Here is an 18,378-nt window from a genome sequence, read left to right as displayed (position 1 = left end):
ATTCATCAGAATCTTCTGAAAATCCTCATAAACGTGCCTCCTCTATAAGGAACTGACATGTCAAACAATGTCAAATACTTGAATACTGGAATTCTGGTGGAATTTTTGGCTCATGGGATACTTGAGGAGATTTCCAGCAACTAAATGTTTTATACAAGCCATGTCAAGCATCAAAAAGACATAGAAAATTATCTTTGTCTGCCCTACTGTTGTTTAAACATACCTACACAGTGTGGTCCTCTATGTTTTAGTATCAGCTCCTCTCCTACTGTTTCTCTCACTTTCTTATCTTCTGCTCATCCCCAGAGTCTTTATTAAGGGATCTAAAATGTCTGCTAATCTATGAATCATTTTGTGAGCATCTCATGTTAGTTTAAAATAACACGTGCTTTCAGAATTGAAGGGGAAATCTGGTTTACTACAAGTCATTCTTACCCTTGAGAATGCGTTGGTCATTTTGTGTCTGTCCATCTGCAATGTCAACCTTTGACTGGATTTTTTAAGGCATCTGAGTTAGTGAAAAAGCACTCTAAATACTTTTCCAAGTACAATCTCCCTGCTACCCCCCATCAAAACAACACAGAAAGGCAAAGACCCCCAACCATATTCCAGAGGACAATTTGAATAAGCATTTTGGTTTTTTGCTGGAAAAGTAATTTATGAAGAGATGAGTTTAAAACATTCATCCATACACACTACATAGTTAGAAACAAAAGAGAAAAAAAATATTTCTAGCCACCAGAAGAAGAAACAGGACAGAATTTGGTTCCTTGAACAAAAGAACATGCTTTTCTCTTCTATCATTTCCAACTGTATGATCTGCTTTCATGGGATCAGAAATGCATAGCCTATGACATCTGGTTATCTATACAGACTACATATACATCTGAAGTCTTCAGTAAGATTAACAAGGCTGATGGTTGAAAGTGAAGAGTGAGTCCCCAAATTCCACTTCTGAGGAGAAATTGTTCTGCCTACTGAGTCTGGGGAAGTGACTCAATTCAGAATACCATCCCACTCCCTACACAGATGCTGAGTACAACACCACTGATGATAGAACTGGTTTGGGCCAGAAAATAAGAAAGGAACCATTGCAAGGGGAGATAAAAATTTTTTTGGGAGTTGGTCTGCTGTTGTGTATTCAAGGGCTAAATACTGGCCCCCAAGATCTGGTGCAGATTTTCATATACACCATGTGATGTTGTATAAATTTTGCTTGCCAATATTCTCTGACTGGTTAAATAAAAGTGACGGACGCTCAATTACTGGGGAGAATACAGGTGAGAAGGGCTTTGGTTACTGGGCAATGGTAGGGACCATGAGGAGAAAGACAATGAAAGAGGAAGAAAAAGAAGATGGACAAAACAGGAAATCTTCACAGATAAGACAGACCAGGCTCACATGGCTGAGACCCATATGGACCCTGAGGACAGACTGACAGAGCAGGAACAGCCTGGGTGAGACTCGAACAAGTACTTGGGGAGCAGGAATGGGAAATACCCCCATGTAGCATAGAAAAATAGTTTTGAGGTAATCATCCAGTAATTGTGCTAAAGCTGATTAAATAAATCTATATGGCTCTGTCTTGATTATCAGGGCACAGCAAAGTCATATTAAGAACTAATAAAATTAATTGATAGCATTTACAACTATAAAAATAAAACAAAAAAGTCACAGATTAAACATATCAGAATGATGTTGGACCAAAATAGCCAGAAACAAAGAAATTCCAAAGGACTATCATTTTTGTCATAAACCTTACTAAATTTTAGTTCTAGGCTATGTGTTTTCTTATACATAAGAAGGAAGCTTAGTGAATCTTCAAAGATCATTAGTTTCATGGCTTTTATAAAAGGGATGGGACTCTGGGTGTAAAAGAAAGTAAACAATAGGGAGCAAGATCATTTGTGTGGGATGGGAGCTTCTTAATTGTAAGGAGTCATTTGAGAGAAATACCAGCAATGTCATGGCAGACGAGAGGTTGAAAGTATGTGTGATCTATTAGTTCACTGCCAGAACATAGGTGTCACATATCCCTCAGAAATCTGTACATAGCAGTCTGTGGACCTGTAGGACCAGGAGTCCTATGGGTACTTAGTCCAAAGAAAGTTTCTTCTTAAAAGAGATTTGGGACCCTAGTCCCTTCCTCCTTCTTCCCTGCCTTTTGGCTGTTGGCATGAGTGAATTTCTCTGCCACAAGCTCCCATCAATATCCAAAACACCAAGTCCCCCTGATCTTGGACTAGAGCCTCTATCAATTGAGAGTCTAAATAACCTTTCTTCTTACAAATGTATCATCTCAGGTATTTCATCACGTTGGTGAAAAGTTTGCTAGTAGTAGGTAGGAAGGACTAACATGGGGAAAGAAAGAAGGAGTCACTCAGATTTCCCAGTGAAGCTAACTTACACAAAGGAATCAAGGACTCAAAATCAAAGACTTTCTGGATACAGTATGCTTAAGAGCCTGTTCTATGCTTCAGAGGACTTGAATTTGGTTCCCAGTACACTACCTGTAACTCCAGCTCGAGGGTATATACCCCATCTTCTGGGAGCTACAGGGTATTTACACTCACATGCATGTGTCCCCTTCTAACACATATATGTATCTAAAATAAAATAAGCCTTAAAAATCAAATAGAAAAGACACTTTGAAGTAACAGACTCTGTTCTTTCTGTCAAGACAAAGATATCATCCTTATTACTTCTAATGAAGGCAAGTTTTAAGTGTTAAAAGAAAAGTCTTATTTGCTCCCTTGCAAACAGTTTGTTATCTGCTGGTGCTTTGAGATAGCAGAGGCAGTCTTGGTTATGGGAGCCACTGAGAAGGGTCTATATCACCATCTCAGACTATGGGTCGCGACTCCTTTGTGCATTTCATACAGAATCTGGCCTAGGCTTTTAAAATGTTGATACTATGCTAAGGCTGGATGAACCACAGTAGGCTAAAGCCAGAAAAATCAGATAGATCGCATGGTTCATTAAGCCATGACAGTAGAAACGGAGCTCATGTAGGGGCTGGACAAGGTTCTGGCAGGGACGTGCGTGGGACATAGAGGAGTAAGACTACCTTGGAAAGCACCTAGAATTTCCCCAGTATTCTCTAATTTTTCACTGACTGCCTTGGTAGCCTTAGGTCTGCTGCTGCTCTTGACAATAGAGCAGTCACAGGCTGGGAAAGTGTCCTCTTCTGCAATGGGTTATGGCTCTTAGTCACCATGCTTCCAGGAATGGTGCCTCAGAACTCTACATTGTTATCCATGAGGTTTCTGGAAAGATAGGAATGGTAAATTGTTCTGTATGCTGTTTTTGAAAACAGGTCTTATGTTATTGCCCAAGCTGGCAGTCAAACTTGCAGCAGTCCTCTTGCTTCAACCACCTAAGTGCTGGAGATATAGGAATGAGTCACCTCTTCTCATTTCCAAGCTTCTTAATGCTTCCAGAGAGGAAGTAAGAAAGCCTCCTAGGCATGAACTCCATCATACTTCCTGGTATTACCTGCTAGCCATGTAATGCCAGATGAGTAGGTAGCTTGGGATCTAGGTATGCTTAATGACTAGTTTTCATGGTCAAGCAGACTAAATTATTTTTCTTTTCTATTACTGGATATTTTATTTATTTGCATTTTAAATGTTATCCTTTCTCCCAGTTTCCCCTTTGGAAAGCCCCTATCCCATCTTCCTACTTCCATGAGAGTGCTTCCTCACCCACCCATGGACTCCCTCTCACCACCTTCTCACCCTGGCATTCCCCTACACTGGGGAATTTTCTGCTACATATGCAGATGGGGCCATGGGTTGCTCCATGTGTACTCTTTGGTGGATGGTTTAGTCCCTGGGAACTCTGGGGCTGGGGGATCTGGTTGGTTGATATTGTTGTCCTTATGAGGTTCCAAGCCCCAGGAACTCCTTCCGTTCTTTCTCTGACTGCTCCACTGGGGACCCTATTCTAAGTCCAATGGTTGGCTGCAAGCATCTGCCTCCGTATTTGCCAGACTCTGGCAGAGCCTCTCAGAAGACAATTATATCAGGCTCCTGTCAGAATGTACTTCTTGGCATCCACAATAGTGTCTGGGTTTGGTATCTTTATGTAGGATGGATCCCCTAGTGGGGGCAGTCTCTAATGGCCTTTCATTCAGTCTCTGCTCCACACTTTGTCTCTGTATTTCCTCCTGTGTATAATGGCTTTACTCAGCCTGAGAGTTAAACTGTCCTCAATAATCACAACCAAAAAACCCAAGATAGGGAAAACCATTTTCAACAATAAAAGAACTTCTGGGGGAATCATCAGCCCTAACCTCAAATTGTATTTCAGAGCAATCTGAAATAAATCTGTATAAATAGTATTTATACAGAGACAAACATGTAGATCAATGGAATAGAATTGAAGACCCAGAAATGAACCCACACACCTAGGGTCACTTGATCTTTGACAAAGGACCTAAAACCATCCAATGGAAGAAAGATAGCATTTTCACCAAATGGTGCTGGTTCAACTGGCGGTCAGCATGTAAAAGAATGCAAATGGATCCATTTTTATTATTTTGTATAAAGCTCAAGTCCAAATAGATAAAGGACCTTCACATAAGACCAGATATACTGAAATTAATAGAAGTGGAGAAGAGCCTCAAACACATGGGAACATGGGCACAGGAGAAATTTTCCTGAACAAAACACAAATGGCTTATGCTCTAAGATCAACAATAGGCAAATGGAACGTCATAAAATTGCAAAGCTTATGTAAGGGAAAGGACACTGTCAATAGGATAAAATGGCAACTAACAGATTGAGAAAAGATCTTTACCAATCCTACATCCAATAGAGGGCTAATATCTAATATATACAAAGAACTCAAGAAGATAGACTCCAGAGAATCAAATAACCCTATTAAAAATGGGGTACAAAGGAAAGGAGAAAGAGACAGGAGGGAGAGTGAGAGAAGCCATGGCAGGACAATATGGCAGATTTTCTGATTTCATGAAAGCTAAATTAATGAAAGTTTGACAGCTAAAAAACAGAATACTAAACAGTTCTCTGCACCCAAATCCCGTGGGTGGGAGAGCTAAACCTTCAGAGAGGCAGACACGCCTGGGAAACCAGAAGAGACTGCACTCTGCACACACATCTCCGACGCCAAAGGAAAACACCAAATGCCATCTGGAATCCTGGTGCACTGAAGCTCCCGGAAATGGCGGCACAGATCTTCCTGGTTGCTGCCGCCGCGGAAAGCTCACTTGAGCCTCGGGACCACAGGTAAGACCAACTTTTTTGCTGCAAGAGACCAGCCTGGTGAACTCGGGACACACAGAGGCAGAATTCCTCTAGGACTGGGCACCTCCTGTGTTTACCAGGAGTCCCACACCCGAGGATCCCGGCCCACAGCAACTCTCTGCTCCCAGACCCCGTGGGAGAGAGACCCTACCGCCTGGTCAGGTGGGCACTCCTGAGGCTCCAGAGCGGAAGAGACCAACAACACTGCCCACCCCTGCCCACATCCCTGGCCCAAGAGGAAAATGTATAAGGCCTCTGGGTTCCCGTAGGGGAGGGCCCAGGAGCAGCAGGACCACTGCATCTGAGACACCGCCAGAACCTGAAGGAAACAGACCGGATAAACAGTTCTCTGCACCGAAATCCCGTGGGAGAGAGAGCTAAACCTTCAGAGAGGCAGTCACGCCTAGGAAACCAGAAGAGACTGCACTTTGCACACACATCTCAGACGCGAGAGGAAAACACCAAACGCCATCTGGAACCCTGGTACACTGAAGCTCCCGGAAACGGCGGCGCAGATCTTCCTGGTTGCTGCCGCCACAGAGAGCTAGTGGGCAGCTCAACGCGAGCAAACTTGAGCCTCGGGACCACAGGTAAGACCAACTTTTCTGCTGCAAAAGACCTGCCTGGTGAACTCAAGACACAGGCCCACAGGAACAGCTGAAGACCTGTAGAGAGGAAAAACTACACGCCCGAAAGCAGAACACTCTGTCCCCATAACAGGCTGAAAGAAAACAGGAAAACAGGTCTACAGCATTCCTGACACACAGGCTTATAAGGCAGTCTAGCCACTGTCAGAAATAGCAGAACAAAGTAACACTAGAGATAATCTGATGGCGAGAGGCAAGTGCAGGAACCCAAGCAACAGAAACCAAGACTACATGGCACCAACGGAGCCCAATTCTCCCATCAAAACAAACATAGAATATCCAAACACACCAGAAAAGCAAGATCTAGTTTGAAAATCATATTTCATCATGATGCTGGAGGACTTCAAGAAAGACGTGAAGAACTCCCTTAGAGAAACACAGAAAAGCATTAGTAAACAAGTAGAAGCCTACAGAGAAGAATCGCAAAAATGCCTGAAAGAATTCCAGGAAAACATAAATAAACAAGTAGAAGCCCATAGAGAAGAGACACAAAAATCCCTGAAAGAATTCCAGGAAAACACAATCAAACAGTTGAAGGAATTAAAAATGGAAATAGAAGCAATCAAGAAAGAACACATGGAAACAACCCTGGATATAGAAAACCAAAAGAAGAAACAAGGAACTGTAGATACAAGTTTCACCAACAGAATACAAGAGATGGGAGAGAGAATCTCAGGAGCAGAAGATTCCATAGAAATCATTGACTCAACTGTCAAAGATAATGTAAAGCGGAAAAAGCTACTGGTCCAAAACATACAGGAAATCCAGGACTCAATGAGAAGATCAAACCTAAGGATAATAGGTATAGAAGAGAGTGAAGACTCCCAGCTCAAAGGACCAGTAAATATCTTCAACAAAATCATAGAAGAAAACTTCCCTAACCTAAAAAAAGAGATACCCATAGACATACAAGAAGCCTACAGAACTCCAAATAGATTGGACCAGAAAAGAAACACCTCCCGTCACATAATAGTCAAAACACCAAACACACAAAATAAAGAAAGAATATTAAAAGCAGTAAGGGAAAAAGGTCAAGTAACATATAAAGGCAGACCTATCAGAATCACACCACACTTTTCACCAGAGACTATGAAAGTCAGAAGATCCTGGACAGATGTCATACAGACCCTAAGAGAACACAAATGCCAGCCCAGGTTACTGTATCCTGCAAAACTCTCAATTAACATAGATGGAGAAACCAAGATATTCCATGACAAAACCAAATTTACACAATATCTTTCTCCAAATCCAGCACTACAAAGGATAATAAATGGTAAAGCCCAACATAAGGAGGCAAGCTATACCCTAGAAGAAGCAAGAAACTAATCGTCTTGGCAACAAAACAAAGAGAAGAAAAGCACTAAAACATAACCTCACATCCAAATATGAATATAACAGGAAGCAATAATCACTATTCCTTAATATCTCTCAACATCAATGGCCTCACCTCCCCAGTAAAAAGACATAGATTAACAAACTGGATACGCAACGAGGACCCTTCATTCTGCTGCCTACAGGTAACACACCTCAGAGACAAAGACAGACACTACGTCAGAGTGAAAGGCTGGAAAACAACTTTCCAAGCAAATGGTCAGAAGAAGCAAGCTGGAGTAGCCATTCTAATATCAGATAAAATCAATTTTCAACTAAAAGTCATCAAAAAAGATAAGGAAGGACACTTCATATTCATCAAAGGAAAAATCCACCAAGATGAACTCTCAATCCTAAATATCTATGCCCCAAATACAGGGCACCTACATACGTAAAAGAAACCTTACTAAAGCTCAAAACACACATTGCACTTCACAGAATAATAGTAGGAGATTTCAACACCCCACTCTCATCAATGGACAGATCATGGAAACAGACTAAGAGAAGTCATGAGCCAAATGAACTTAACGGATATTTATAGAACATTCTATCCTAAAGCAAAAGGATATACCTTCTTCTCAGCTCCTCATGGTACTTTCTCCAAAATTGACCATATAATTGGTCAAAAAACGGGCCTCAACAGGTACAGAAAGATAGAAATAATCCCATGCGTGCTATCGGACCACCACGGCCTAAAACTGGTCTTCAATAACAATAAGGGAAGAATGCCCACATATACGTGGAAATGGTACAATGCTCTACTCAATGATAACCTGGTCAAGGAAGAAATAAAAGAAGAAATTAAAGACTTTTTAGAATTTAATGAAAATGAAGGTACAACATACCCAAACTTATGGGACACAATGAAAGTTGTGCTAAGAGGAAAATTCATAGCGCTGAGTGCCTGCAGAAAGAAACAGGAAAGAGCATATGTCAGCAGCTTGACAGCACACCTAAAAGCTCTAGAACAAAAAGAAGCAAATACACCCAGGAGGAGTAGAAGGCAGGAAATAATCAAACTCAGAGCTGAAATCAACCAAGTAGAAACAAAAAGGACCATAGAAGGAATCAACAGAACCAAAAGTTGGTTCTTTGAGAAAATCAACAAGATAGATAAACCCTTAGCCAGACTAAGAAGAGGACACAGAAAGTGTGTCCAAATTAACAAAATCAGAAATGAAAAGGGAGACATAACTACAGATTCAGAGGAAATTCAAAAAATCATCAGATCTTACTATAAAAGCCTATATTCAACAAAACTTGAAAATCTGCAGGAAATGGACAATTTCCTAGACAGATACCAGGTACCGAAGTTAAATCAGGAACAGATAAACCAGTTAAACAACCCCTTAACTCCTAAGAAAATAGAAGCAGTCATTAAAGGTCTCCCAACCAAAAAGAGCCCAGGTCCAGATGGGTTTAGTGCAGAATTCTATCAGACCTTCATAGAAGACCTCATACCAATATTATCCAAACTATTCCAGAAAATTGAAACAGATGGAGCACTTCTGAATTCCTTCTATGAAGCCACAATTACTCTTATACCTAAACCACACAAAGACCGAACAAAGAAAGAGAACTTCAGACCAATTTCCCTTATGAATATCGACGCAAAAAAATACTCAATAAAATTCTGGCAAACTGAATCCAAGAGCACATCAAAACAATCATCCACCAAGATCAAGTAGGCTTCATCCCAGGCATGCAGGGATGGTTTAATATATGGAAAACCATCAATGTGATCCATTATATAAACAAACTGAAAGAACAAAACTACATGATCATTTCATTGGATGCTGAGAAAGCATTTGACAAAACTCAACACCCCTTCATGATAAAAGTCCTGGAAAGAATAGGAATTCAAGGCCCATACCTAAACATACTAAAAGCCATATACAGCAAACCAGTTGCTAACATTAAACTAAATGGAGAGAAACTTGAAGCAATCCCACTAAAATCAGGGACTAGACAAGGCTGCCCACTCTCTCCCTACTTATTCAATATAGTTCTTGAAGTTCTAGCCAGAGCAATCAGACAACAAAAGGAGATCAAGGGGATACAGATCGGAAAAGAAGAAGTCAAAATATCACTATTTGCAGATGATATGATAGTATATTTAAGTGATCCCAAAAGTTCCACCAGAGAACTACTAAAGCTGGTAAACAACTTCAGCAAAGTGGCTGGGTATAAAATTAACTCAAATAAATGAGTAGCCTTCCTCTACACAAAAGAGAAACAAGCCGAGAAAGAAATTAGTGAACGACACCCTTCATAATAGACCCAAATAATATAAAGTACCTCGGTGTGACTTTAACCAAGCAAGTAAAAGATCTGTACAATAAGAACTTCAAGACACTGAAGAAAGAAATTGAAGAAGACCTCAAAAGATGGAAAGATCTCCCATGCTCATGGATCGGCAGGATTAATATAGTAAAAATGGCCATTTTACCAAAAGTGATCTACAGATTCAATGCAATCCCCATCAAAATACCAATCCAATTCTTCAAAGAGTTAGACAGAACAATTTGCAAATTCATCTGGAATAACAAAAAACCCAGGATAGCTAAAGCTATCCTCAACAATAAAAGGACTTCAGGGGGAATCACTATCCCTGAACTCAAGCAGTATTACAGAGCAATAGTGATAAAAACTGCATGGTATTGGTACAGAGACAGACAGATAGACCAATGGAATAGAATTGAAGACCCAGAAATGAACCCACACACCTATGGTCATTTGATTTTTGACAAAGGAGCCAAAACCATCCAATGGAAAAAAGATAGCATTTTCAGCAAATGGTGCTGGTTCAACTGGAGGTCAATATGTAGAAGAATGCAGATCGATTCATGCTTATCACCCTGTACAAAGCTTAAGTCCAAGTGGATCAAGGACCTCCACATCAAACCAGACACACTCAAACTAATAGAAGAAAAACTAGGGAAGCATCTGGAACACATGGGCACTGGAACAAATCTCCTGAACAAAACACCAATGGCTTATGCTGTAAAATCAAGAAGTGACAAATGGGATCTCATAAAACTGCAAAGCTTCTGTAAGGCAAAGGACACTGTGGTTAGGACCAAACGGCAACCAACAGATTGGGAAAAGATCTTTACCAATCCTACAACAGATAGAGGCCTTATATCCAAAATATACAAAGAACTCAAGAAGTTAGACCGCAGGGAGACAAATAACCCTATTAAAAAATGGGGTTCAGAGCTAAACAAAGAATTCACAGCTGAGGAATGCTGAATGGCTGAGAAACACCTAAAGAAATGTTGAACATCTTTAGTCATAAGGGAAATGCAAATCAAATGCAACCCTGAGATTTGACCTCACACCAGTGAGAATGGCTAAGATCAAAAACTCAGGTGAAGGCAGTTGCTGGCGAGGATGCGGAGAAAGAGGAACACTCCTCCATTGTTGGTGGGATTGCAAACTGGTACAACCATTCTGGAAATCAGTCTGGAGGTTCCTCAGAAAATTGGACATTGAACTGCCTGAGGATCCAGCTATACCTCTCTTGGGCATATACCCAAAAATGCCCCAACATATAAAAAAGACACGTGCTCCACTATGTTCATCGCAGCCTTATTTATAATAGCCAGAAGCTGGAAAGAACCCAGATGCCCTTCAACAGAGGAATGGATACAGAAAATGTGGTACATCTACACAATGGAATATTACTCAGCTATCAAAAACAACGACTTTATGAAATTCGTAGGCAAATGGTTGGACCTGGAAAATATCACCCTGAGTGAGCTAACCCAATCACAGAAAGACATACATGGTATGCACTCATTGATAAGTGGCTATTAGTCCAAATGCTTGAATTACCCTAGATGCCTAGAACAAATGAAACTCAAGACGGATGATCAAAATGTGAATGCTTCACTCCTTCTTTAAAAGGGGAACAAGAATACCCTTGACAGGGAAGAGAGAGGCAAAGATTAAAACAGAGACTGAAGGAACACCCATTCAGAGCCTGCCCCACATGTGGTCCATACATATACAGCCTCCCAATTAGACAAGATGGATGAAGCAAAGAAGTGCAGACCGACAGGAGCCGGATATAGATCGCTCCTGAGAGAGACAGCCAGAATACAGCAAATACAGAGGCGAATTCCAGCAGCAAACCACTGAATTGAGAATAGGATCCCCGTTGAAGGAATCAGAGAAAGAATTGGAAGAGCTTGAAGGGGCTCGAGACCCCATATGTACAACAATGTTAAGCAACCAGAGCTTCCAGGGACCAAGCCACTACCTAAAGACTATATATGGACTGACCCTGGACTCTGACCTCATAGGTAGCAATGAATATCCTAGTAAGAGCAGCAGTGGAAGGGGAAGCCCTGGGTCCTCCTAAGACTGAACCCCCAGTGAACTAGACTGTTGGGGGGAGGGCGGCAATGGGGGGAGGGTTGGGAGGGGAACACCCATAAGGAAGGGGAGGGGGGAGGGGGATGTTTGCCCGGAAACCGGGAAAGGGAATAACACTCGAAATGTATATAAGAAATACTCAAGTTAATAAAAAAATGTAAATTAAAAAATCCAGTAAAAGCAAAAAGAAAAGAAAAGAAAAAAAAGGGTGTACAGAGCCAAGCAAAAAAAAATTCTCAACTGAGGAATATTGAATGATCTAGAAGCCAACTAAATTCAAATTCACCTAGGAGACTCCTCTGTGGGTGTGTCTGTGAGGAAGAAAGATCCACCATAAGTCTTGGTGCCACTACCTCATGTGCTAGGGTCACAGACAGAAGAAAATAACAAAACTACTAGGATAGAGAAAGGAAGATACCAGTTGGCCACCACTCCTCATCCCTGTCCTCTTCCTGATCTGTCCAGGTATGAGCTGGCAGCCCTGTGATCCCACCACAGCTGTGAGCCATTTTTACTGTCATGCTTGCCTACAGTGATGGGCTGTACTCTCACACTGCGAGCCCCCCAAAAACTCTGCCTTCTTTAAACTGAGCCTTTTAAAGAAGAAAGTTATGAACTGATCACTGCACCAGCTCCTATGTGTGGTTGTGTGTGTGTGTGTGTGTGTGTGTGTGTGTGTGTGTGTGTGTGTGTGTGTAGAGTGGGGAGGACAGAATGATATAAGATGTCCCTGCTCTAGTCCTTCATGGGACAAAGGAACTCTCAAAACGGGACTGAGTGAAGAACTTGGTAGGGGAAATGTCTTTGGATGATAGGAGTGGACACTCAGTGTCATCTGTAGGGCCTTGGGAGAACAAGGCAAGATAGAGAGAGTCAAAGTGACCCATGCTCATTGTCAACTCTGAAGCTGAAGGAGGTTAGGACAGACCTCTAGGCTCTGGGAGAGCCAGGCTGTTAACTCAGGTGTGGCAGATGCAGGAAAAGTGTATGTTACTGTAGACACCAAGCCTGGAATTCCACCAAAGCAATGGGAGTCAAACAATGGTTCCCAGAGGGTCTACAGTTAGGAATCCAGCGACCTCCAGATCAGGGTTCTCTTGTGCTTGCGCTGATCATTCAAGCCCTTCAGGAAGCTGGGTCACTTAAACCAGGAGTTCAAGACTAGTCCAGGCAACATGTGAGACACCCTCTCAAAAGGTTTCTTTTTCCCCCAAATAATAAAATCTATAAAAGAAAAGTTATGGATGTACATGAGTTTCCAGAATGTCTCCTTAGTCACCTAGCCAGCTGTCCCCACCACAGCCTCTGATATAGAGTGTGGACTATGCCCACCACAGCCTCTGGTGCAGAGTTGGGAATATAAAACTATTTTATGCTACTTTGTATGCTGTAATGTTGCCAGTAAGATGAGCTGGGACATTCCAATCTCATCATGGCTTCACATCAGGAACCATCAAACATAGGAGGGTCTGCGATACAACTAATCATTAATAGGAACCAATTTCAACTCTACCCAATCTGTGGAAGGAGTAGTTTCCTCTGGTCTTCTATGACCCATGACTGGAAATGAAAATGAGGACCAAACCAAAACAAAAGCAAAAACAGAACAAAATAAAACCAACCAAATAAACAAACAAAAACAACAAACAACAAATAAAAGAAAACAAAAAACCTTCCAGTATTTAAGTGTTTTGTTGAATCTAGACTTTAATCAGTATGGCCGTATACTTTTTCCTTGAAACATTGCAAACAAATATATTGACAGTATACCCCTCTAAGCTTTACTAGTTATTGATATATTGTCATGTAAGTTAATAAACATATTTGTAAATACATAGTTTACATGGAAAAATTCTGAATTCCACCTCCAAAGAAACTGCTAAGTTTATTTTGTGAGCACAACTCAACACAGAATCAAGATGAAAGGACTACAAAACTAACTTCATACTTTCTCACCTCCTCATTGCAATGAAATCTTTAAAGCTGGGAACACCTGATACTCTTTCTTTGTCCTCCACATTTCATTGATTGCCACCTTGGAATATGTTAATAGCGTTGAGATTATAGATAATAGAATAAAAAAAGAATTTTAGATAAAAGAAGTAAGTAGAAAAATAATTTCCGATAATCATCAGCCCTCAGGTACTGTCACTGATATTAAAAATAAGATGGAATTGTTAAGGATTGTTATAATACGATTTTACTGCTAAAAGAAAAAAGGGAAACAGCTATAAAGAGCCTGGAATGGAGGAATCATAATTGCATGAGGTCAAGGTTGAGGATAGATGGCCTTGGGCATGTGGTGAGGTAGAATGGTCATGGTATCCTACTAGCTGTTCTACCAGTCTTTGTGTAGCAGAATATGCACATGCACATTCATAGACAGACACAGATGCACACAGACACACACACAGGAGCACAGGAGCACAAAGATGTATACAGGAGTATATACATGCGCATATAATTTATACATACACATGCATGGACACAAGCACAAATGTACACACATGAACAGAGTGGTTTGTTCTTATTTCCAAGTTTAGCTTCAGGCTCTGGTTGGGCTTTGATTCCTAGATATGTTTTTTTTTTAATTGTCCAGAAATAGTTCCTGGAGAACAAAAAGACAGGTCTCAAACTGGCCGGCATGATAGTTTCTCTAAAGAGGCAGTTCATGATTTTATAGCTTCTTGAAAGGTTTATGTTCTTAAAATGTTGTGGATGCTGTGTTAGAATGCTCCCTTCTGCAATGTTCAAAGAACAGACTAGAGAATTTACTAAGAAAGTTAAAGAGAGCAGCAGTCAAACCATCAGGACATTACCTTCTTCATGAAGCAGCCGGGAGCCCTACATGTTTAACTGCTGCAAAGAGATTACGTGGGCTATTTAGAAGCAAGGGAAAGGTCCAAAGCAGAAATAGGTTTTAGCCTAAGCAAAAGAAGTAGGAATAAAACTTCATCAGATTATGTAGTGTCAAAGTAAAAATTTTATACTGATACAGCTCTCAAAAGCAGGCTAATTTCACCATGGTTCAAAGCAACCCTTAACTGACAACCTTTAATTCCCTTACACAAAATCTCAGCTAAAGCTAGGAATGGTGGCTCACACCTTTAATCCTAGCACTAGGGAAGCAGAGGCAGAGGCAGAGGCAGAGGCAGAGGCAGAGGCAGAGGCAGAGGCAGAGGCAGAGGCAGAGGCAGAGGCAGAGGCAGAGGCAGAGGCAGAGGCAGAGGCAGAGGCAGAGGCAGAGGCAGAGGCAGAGGCAGAGGAGGCAGAGGCAGAGGCAGAGGCAGAGGCAGAGGCAGAGGCAGAGGCAGAGGCAGAGGCAGAGGCAGAGGAGGCAGAGGCAGAGGCAGAGGCAGAGGCAGAGGCAGAGGAGGCAGAGGCAGAGGCAGAGGCAGAGGCAGAGGAGGCAGAGGCAGAGGAAGAGGCAGAGGCAGAGGCAGAGGCAGAGGCAGAGGCAGAGGAGGCAGAGGCAGAGGCAGAGGCAGAGGCAGAGGCAGAGGCAGAGGCAGAGGCAGAGGCAGAGGCAGAGGCAGAGGCAGAGGCAGAGGCAGAGGCAGAGGCAGAGGCAGAGGCAGAGGCAGAGGCATCTCTTTGAGACTCTATCCCTTGCCCCCAAAAGGTATAGCATTTAAAAACAGATTTTTTTCATTTTAAATGTGTATTGTTTTGCCTACACATGTGTATGCACTCCACATTCATACCACCATGTCCTCACAGATTTCAGAAGAGAGAGTCAGATTCCCTTGAACTAAATTGCAGTTGGTCATGAGCCAACACGTGGGTGCTGGGAGTAGAACTCTGGGTAGTTATCTGCCTGAGCAGCTAGTGTTTTTAACCATTGAGTCATCTCTCCTGCCCCTAAAAATGTAACTTTCTATAAATGACCAGAAAGAGAGAGGGAGAGACAGAGAGACAGAGAGAGACAAAGACAAAGATGGATTTGTTTTAACCAATAAGACTAGAAAAACTTTGCTACAGTAAAAAACAAATGTGTTTACTCCTAAACGTATGCCTTAAGGAACTTAAACAAACAAAATTATTTTAAAAATTAGAGACAATCTACTTCTTATTTATGGAAGACTGCCATATTTTAAAGTCTCAGAAACTCCATATATCCAGAAACGTGCTTAAGAACTGCAGAGCCATTTCTAGCCATTAGATAAAAGTCAACATTCCTCAGGAACTTGTGAAGACAATTTCCATCTGCTAGAGAGACTCATTTCTCTTACCTCTGGCAGAAGGGACATAAGGCTGTTTGTGGTGCTTAAAAACATCCAAAATCCATGCAGGCCTCCAGGCTCCCTCAGGATCATAAATACCAGTTATACATTGCAAAGCGCCTCCTAGCATCCTGGCCCTTCCCTCCCCAGCTACTCATCCTCCTTATAATACACATAAGTTTTGACCACACTACCACTCTCCCACTCTCTAAAGGGCATAACTGACATTCCTTAACAGCTATAACAGTTCTCAGCTGCTAAGGCAGGAGAATGGCCAGGCCCCGCCCTACAGAAAAAAAAAACGCACCAATCCCTGAGCTTGTCCCTAGATTAGCCCATGTAATCCTGGGCCATCCTGGAGAATCCCCCCACCCCTGGAAATTTCATGTAAATAAACCTTGTCTTCCACTCATTTTTCTGCTGTTTATCGTTCAGCAAGGCAGTCACCTTCCTGCGCTCTTCCCTCGCAATAAATCTTTTGTGTGAAGTTTGGAGAGTAAAAGACCTAGGGAAAGAACATACTGAGTGGGTTTTGGGTGAAGGGGAAGGTAAGTGCCCAACAGAGTGGGTTGTTTGGGGTGCCAAGGGTTGAGGACTAAGCAATTGCCAGACTTCCTTTTAGGACTCCCACCTTCAGTGGGCTCCTTGATTTTGAGGAACAGAGGGAAGAAGACTGGAGCTAAAAGGCCCTAAAGAGAATCCATAGCCACCACAGTCTAGCTCAGTTTATCCAGTTTGTCCTCCAAGGGTCAGAAAGTATGTAGTCCCCTTTCTAGATAGCCCCACACTCCTGACCACTATGCCCAGAAGCGCATGGGATGGGTACCCTTTGCCTCATCTGATAGGGACCACTGATGCACTGGGGAAAGGAAGTCAGACTTCTGACTCTTGTTTCCCACTAACCCATTTCCCCCCACAGCATCATATAACTCTTTCTGGGACTGTGAATGCAAAAAGTGCCCTGGGATGTTTGAGAGTCTCCAGATCTGGTCAGCCTGAACCAGCTGATGAAGTAACTGAGGCTCCGTGTGCCCTTATGGAACCTAGTAATGAATGCACAGGATCTTTGTATCACTGCTGGAGAAGCAGGAGTCCAAGAAATCAACGCTTGAAAAAGATCAGGAGGCCTGGGATTGTGGGCTCCTCAGAGCAACAGCTCCTGAACTCCCAACGGAGAATGCCCAAGACTCTGAGACCAACTTCTATGGCAGAGCAACAGGAAGATGTGACATATGTGACATGCCAAATGGATCCTGTTGTAATGAAACCTGTGGATATTGAGCCAAGTGTGCCAGAAGCCAGGCCACTGCAGTTTCTGACTGTTAGGTGCTTAGATCAGGCTCTATACACACCAGCTGCTACACGGTCACGGCTAGATGCAGCTGCAGATGATCCGGATGCCAGGCAGGTATTTCTACCTGCCGTTGTGCTATTAGGTACACCAGAGCCCATGTCCCCTCTGCCTGAGGTTGACATATAGTTAAGTAGTAGAATTACCTGCTGAGTTCCACCCAGCACCAGATCCATGGCTGTACTGTCTGGATATAAGCTAGAGTCATCAGAGTGGAAGGAGAAGTTGAGAAAATATCTCCATAAGGTCAGGCTGTAAGGCATTTTCTTAACCAGTGATCAATGGTGGAGGGTCCAGCAGATTATGGGAGATGCCATCCCTGCGTTGAAGGTCACGAGTTTTGTAAAAAAGCAGGATGAGTAAGCCATTTGAAGCAAGCTAAATCAGTTCTTGCCTGCAAGTTCCTCCCTGCTTGAGTTCTTGTCCTCACTTCCTTTGGTAATGAATAGTGATATGGAAATGTAAGCTGAATTACCTCCCCTTGCTAAACAGAAAACAAAATAAACAAACCTATGTCTCTCTTCTATTGTCAGAGTAGGGGTACAGCCTTGCCAGTCCCACCAAGCTCCACCACTTAGCTGTATCTTCAGGTGAATCCCCTTACCTATTCCTTCCTACCAACTCCTAAGCTTTTCCCAAGATCAGAATCCCCAGATGCCAACAATCCCAAAGCCACTCTGGGAAGCTAGGCCCCCAAGTAAGCTTGTATAAACTCTGTTTTCTGTTCAGCTGACTGCTTCCCACCCAAACAGAGATATGCACCTTCCTGGGTTTCTCCCTCTCAATAAACCTTGTGTGTGAGGTTTGTTGTGTAGTATGACTTTGTGGTATTCTTTGACTTCCAACTGTCATGATACATTTCCATTTAGAACTGCCACACTCACACTGGGGAACATTTTCCCTCAGACTGTAACACCTCTGGTACAACGACTTGGGTAGAGTCTCATGGTGCCTGTGCTCTACCTCGGGTTCTGAAATAAACTCAGACCCATTCCTCATCTCTAGTCCACCTACAGCAGGACTACAATACCTTCTGCCTCACCAATCACTCAACACTCCATCCACCAATGCCAATTAGGTAAGCTTGCCCTTTGGTCAGTGGAGTCACTTCTCAGAGTCCAAGGAAGTGATTGTTGAAT

At 42.4% G+C, this 18,378-nt stretch overlaps 1 protein-coding gene and 1 long non-coding RNA gene across 5 annotated transcripts in view; one reads left to right on the top strand and one right to left on the bottom strand.

Moving 5' to 3' along the window:
* LOC108350924 (uncharacterized) overlaps nt 1-16,615 on the bottom strand; it is an 82,766-nt gene extending 66,151 nt beyond the window's left edge. The window contains exon 1 of one of the 4 annotated variants that reach the window (XM_063261258.1): nt 15,898-16,615. In XM_063261258.1, coding sequence (XP_063117328.1) covers nt 15,898-16,018 — 121 coding nt within the window. In that variant the 5' untranslated portion in view covers nt 16,019-16,615. The remainder of the gene's footprint in view (nt 1-15,897) is intronic. The other 3 variants (XM_063261255.1, XM_063261256.1, XM_063261257.1) reach the window with 3 other exon arrangements.
* On the top strand, nt 15,994-18,056 carry LOC134478923 (uncharacterized). Its single transcript, XR_010051693.1, has 2 exons — nt 15,994-16,436; nt 16,808-18,056. It is a non-coding gene; the product is annotated as an uncharacterized LOC134478923 (long non-coding RNA).
* Nucleotides 18,057-18,378: the final 322 nt, after the last annotated feature.

Source organism: Rattus norvegicus, chromosome 5, assembly GCF_036323735.1.
Source record: "Rattus norvegicus strain BN/NHsdMcwi chromosome 5, GRCr8, whole genome shotgun sequence".
In the NCBI taxonomy this organism is placed as follows: domain Eukaryota; kingdom Metazoa; phylum Chordata; class Mammalia; order Rodentia; family Muridae; genus Rattus; species Rattus norvegicus.
The sequence above is the reverse complement of the archived record's forward strand: the minus strand, read 5'-3'. Positions and strand labels throughout refer to the sequence as shown.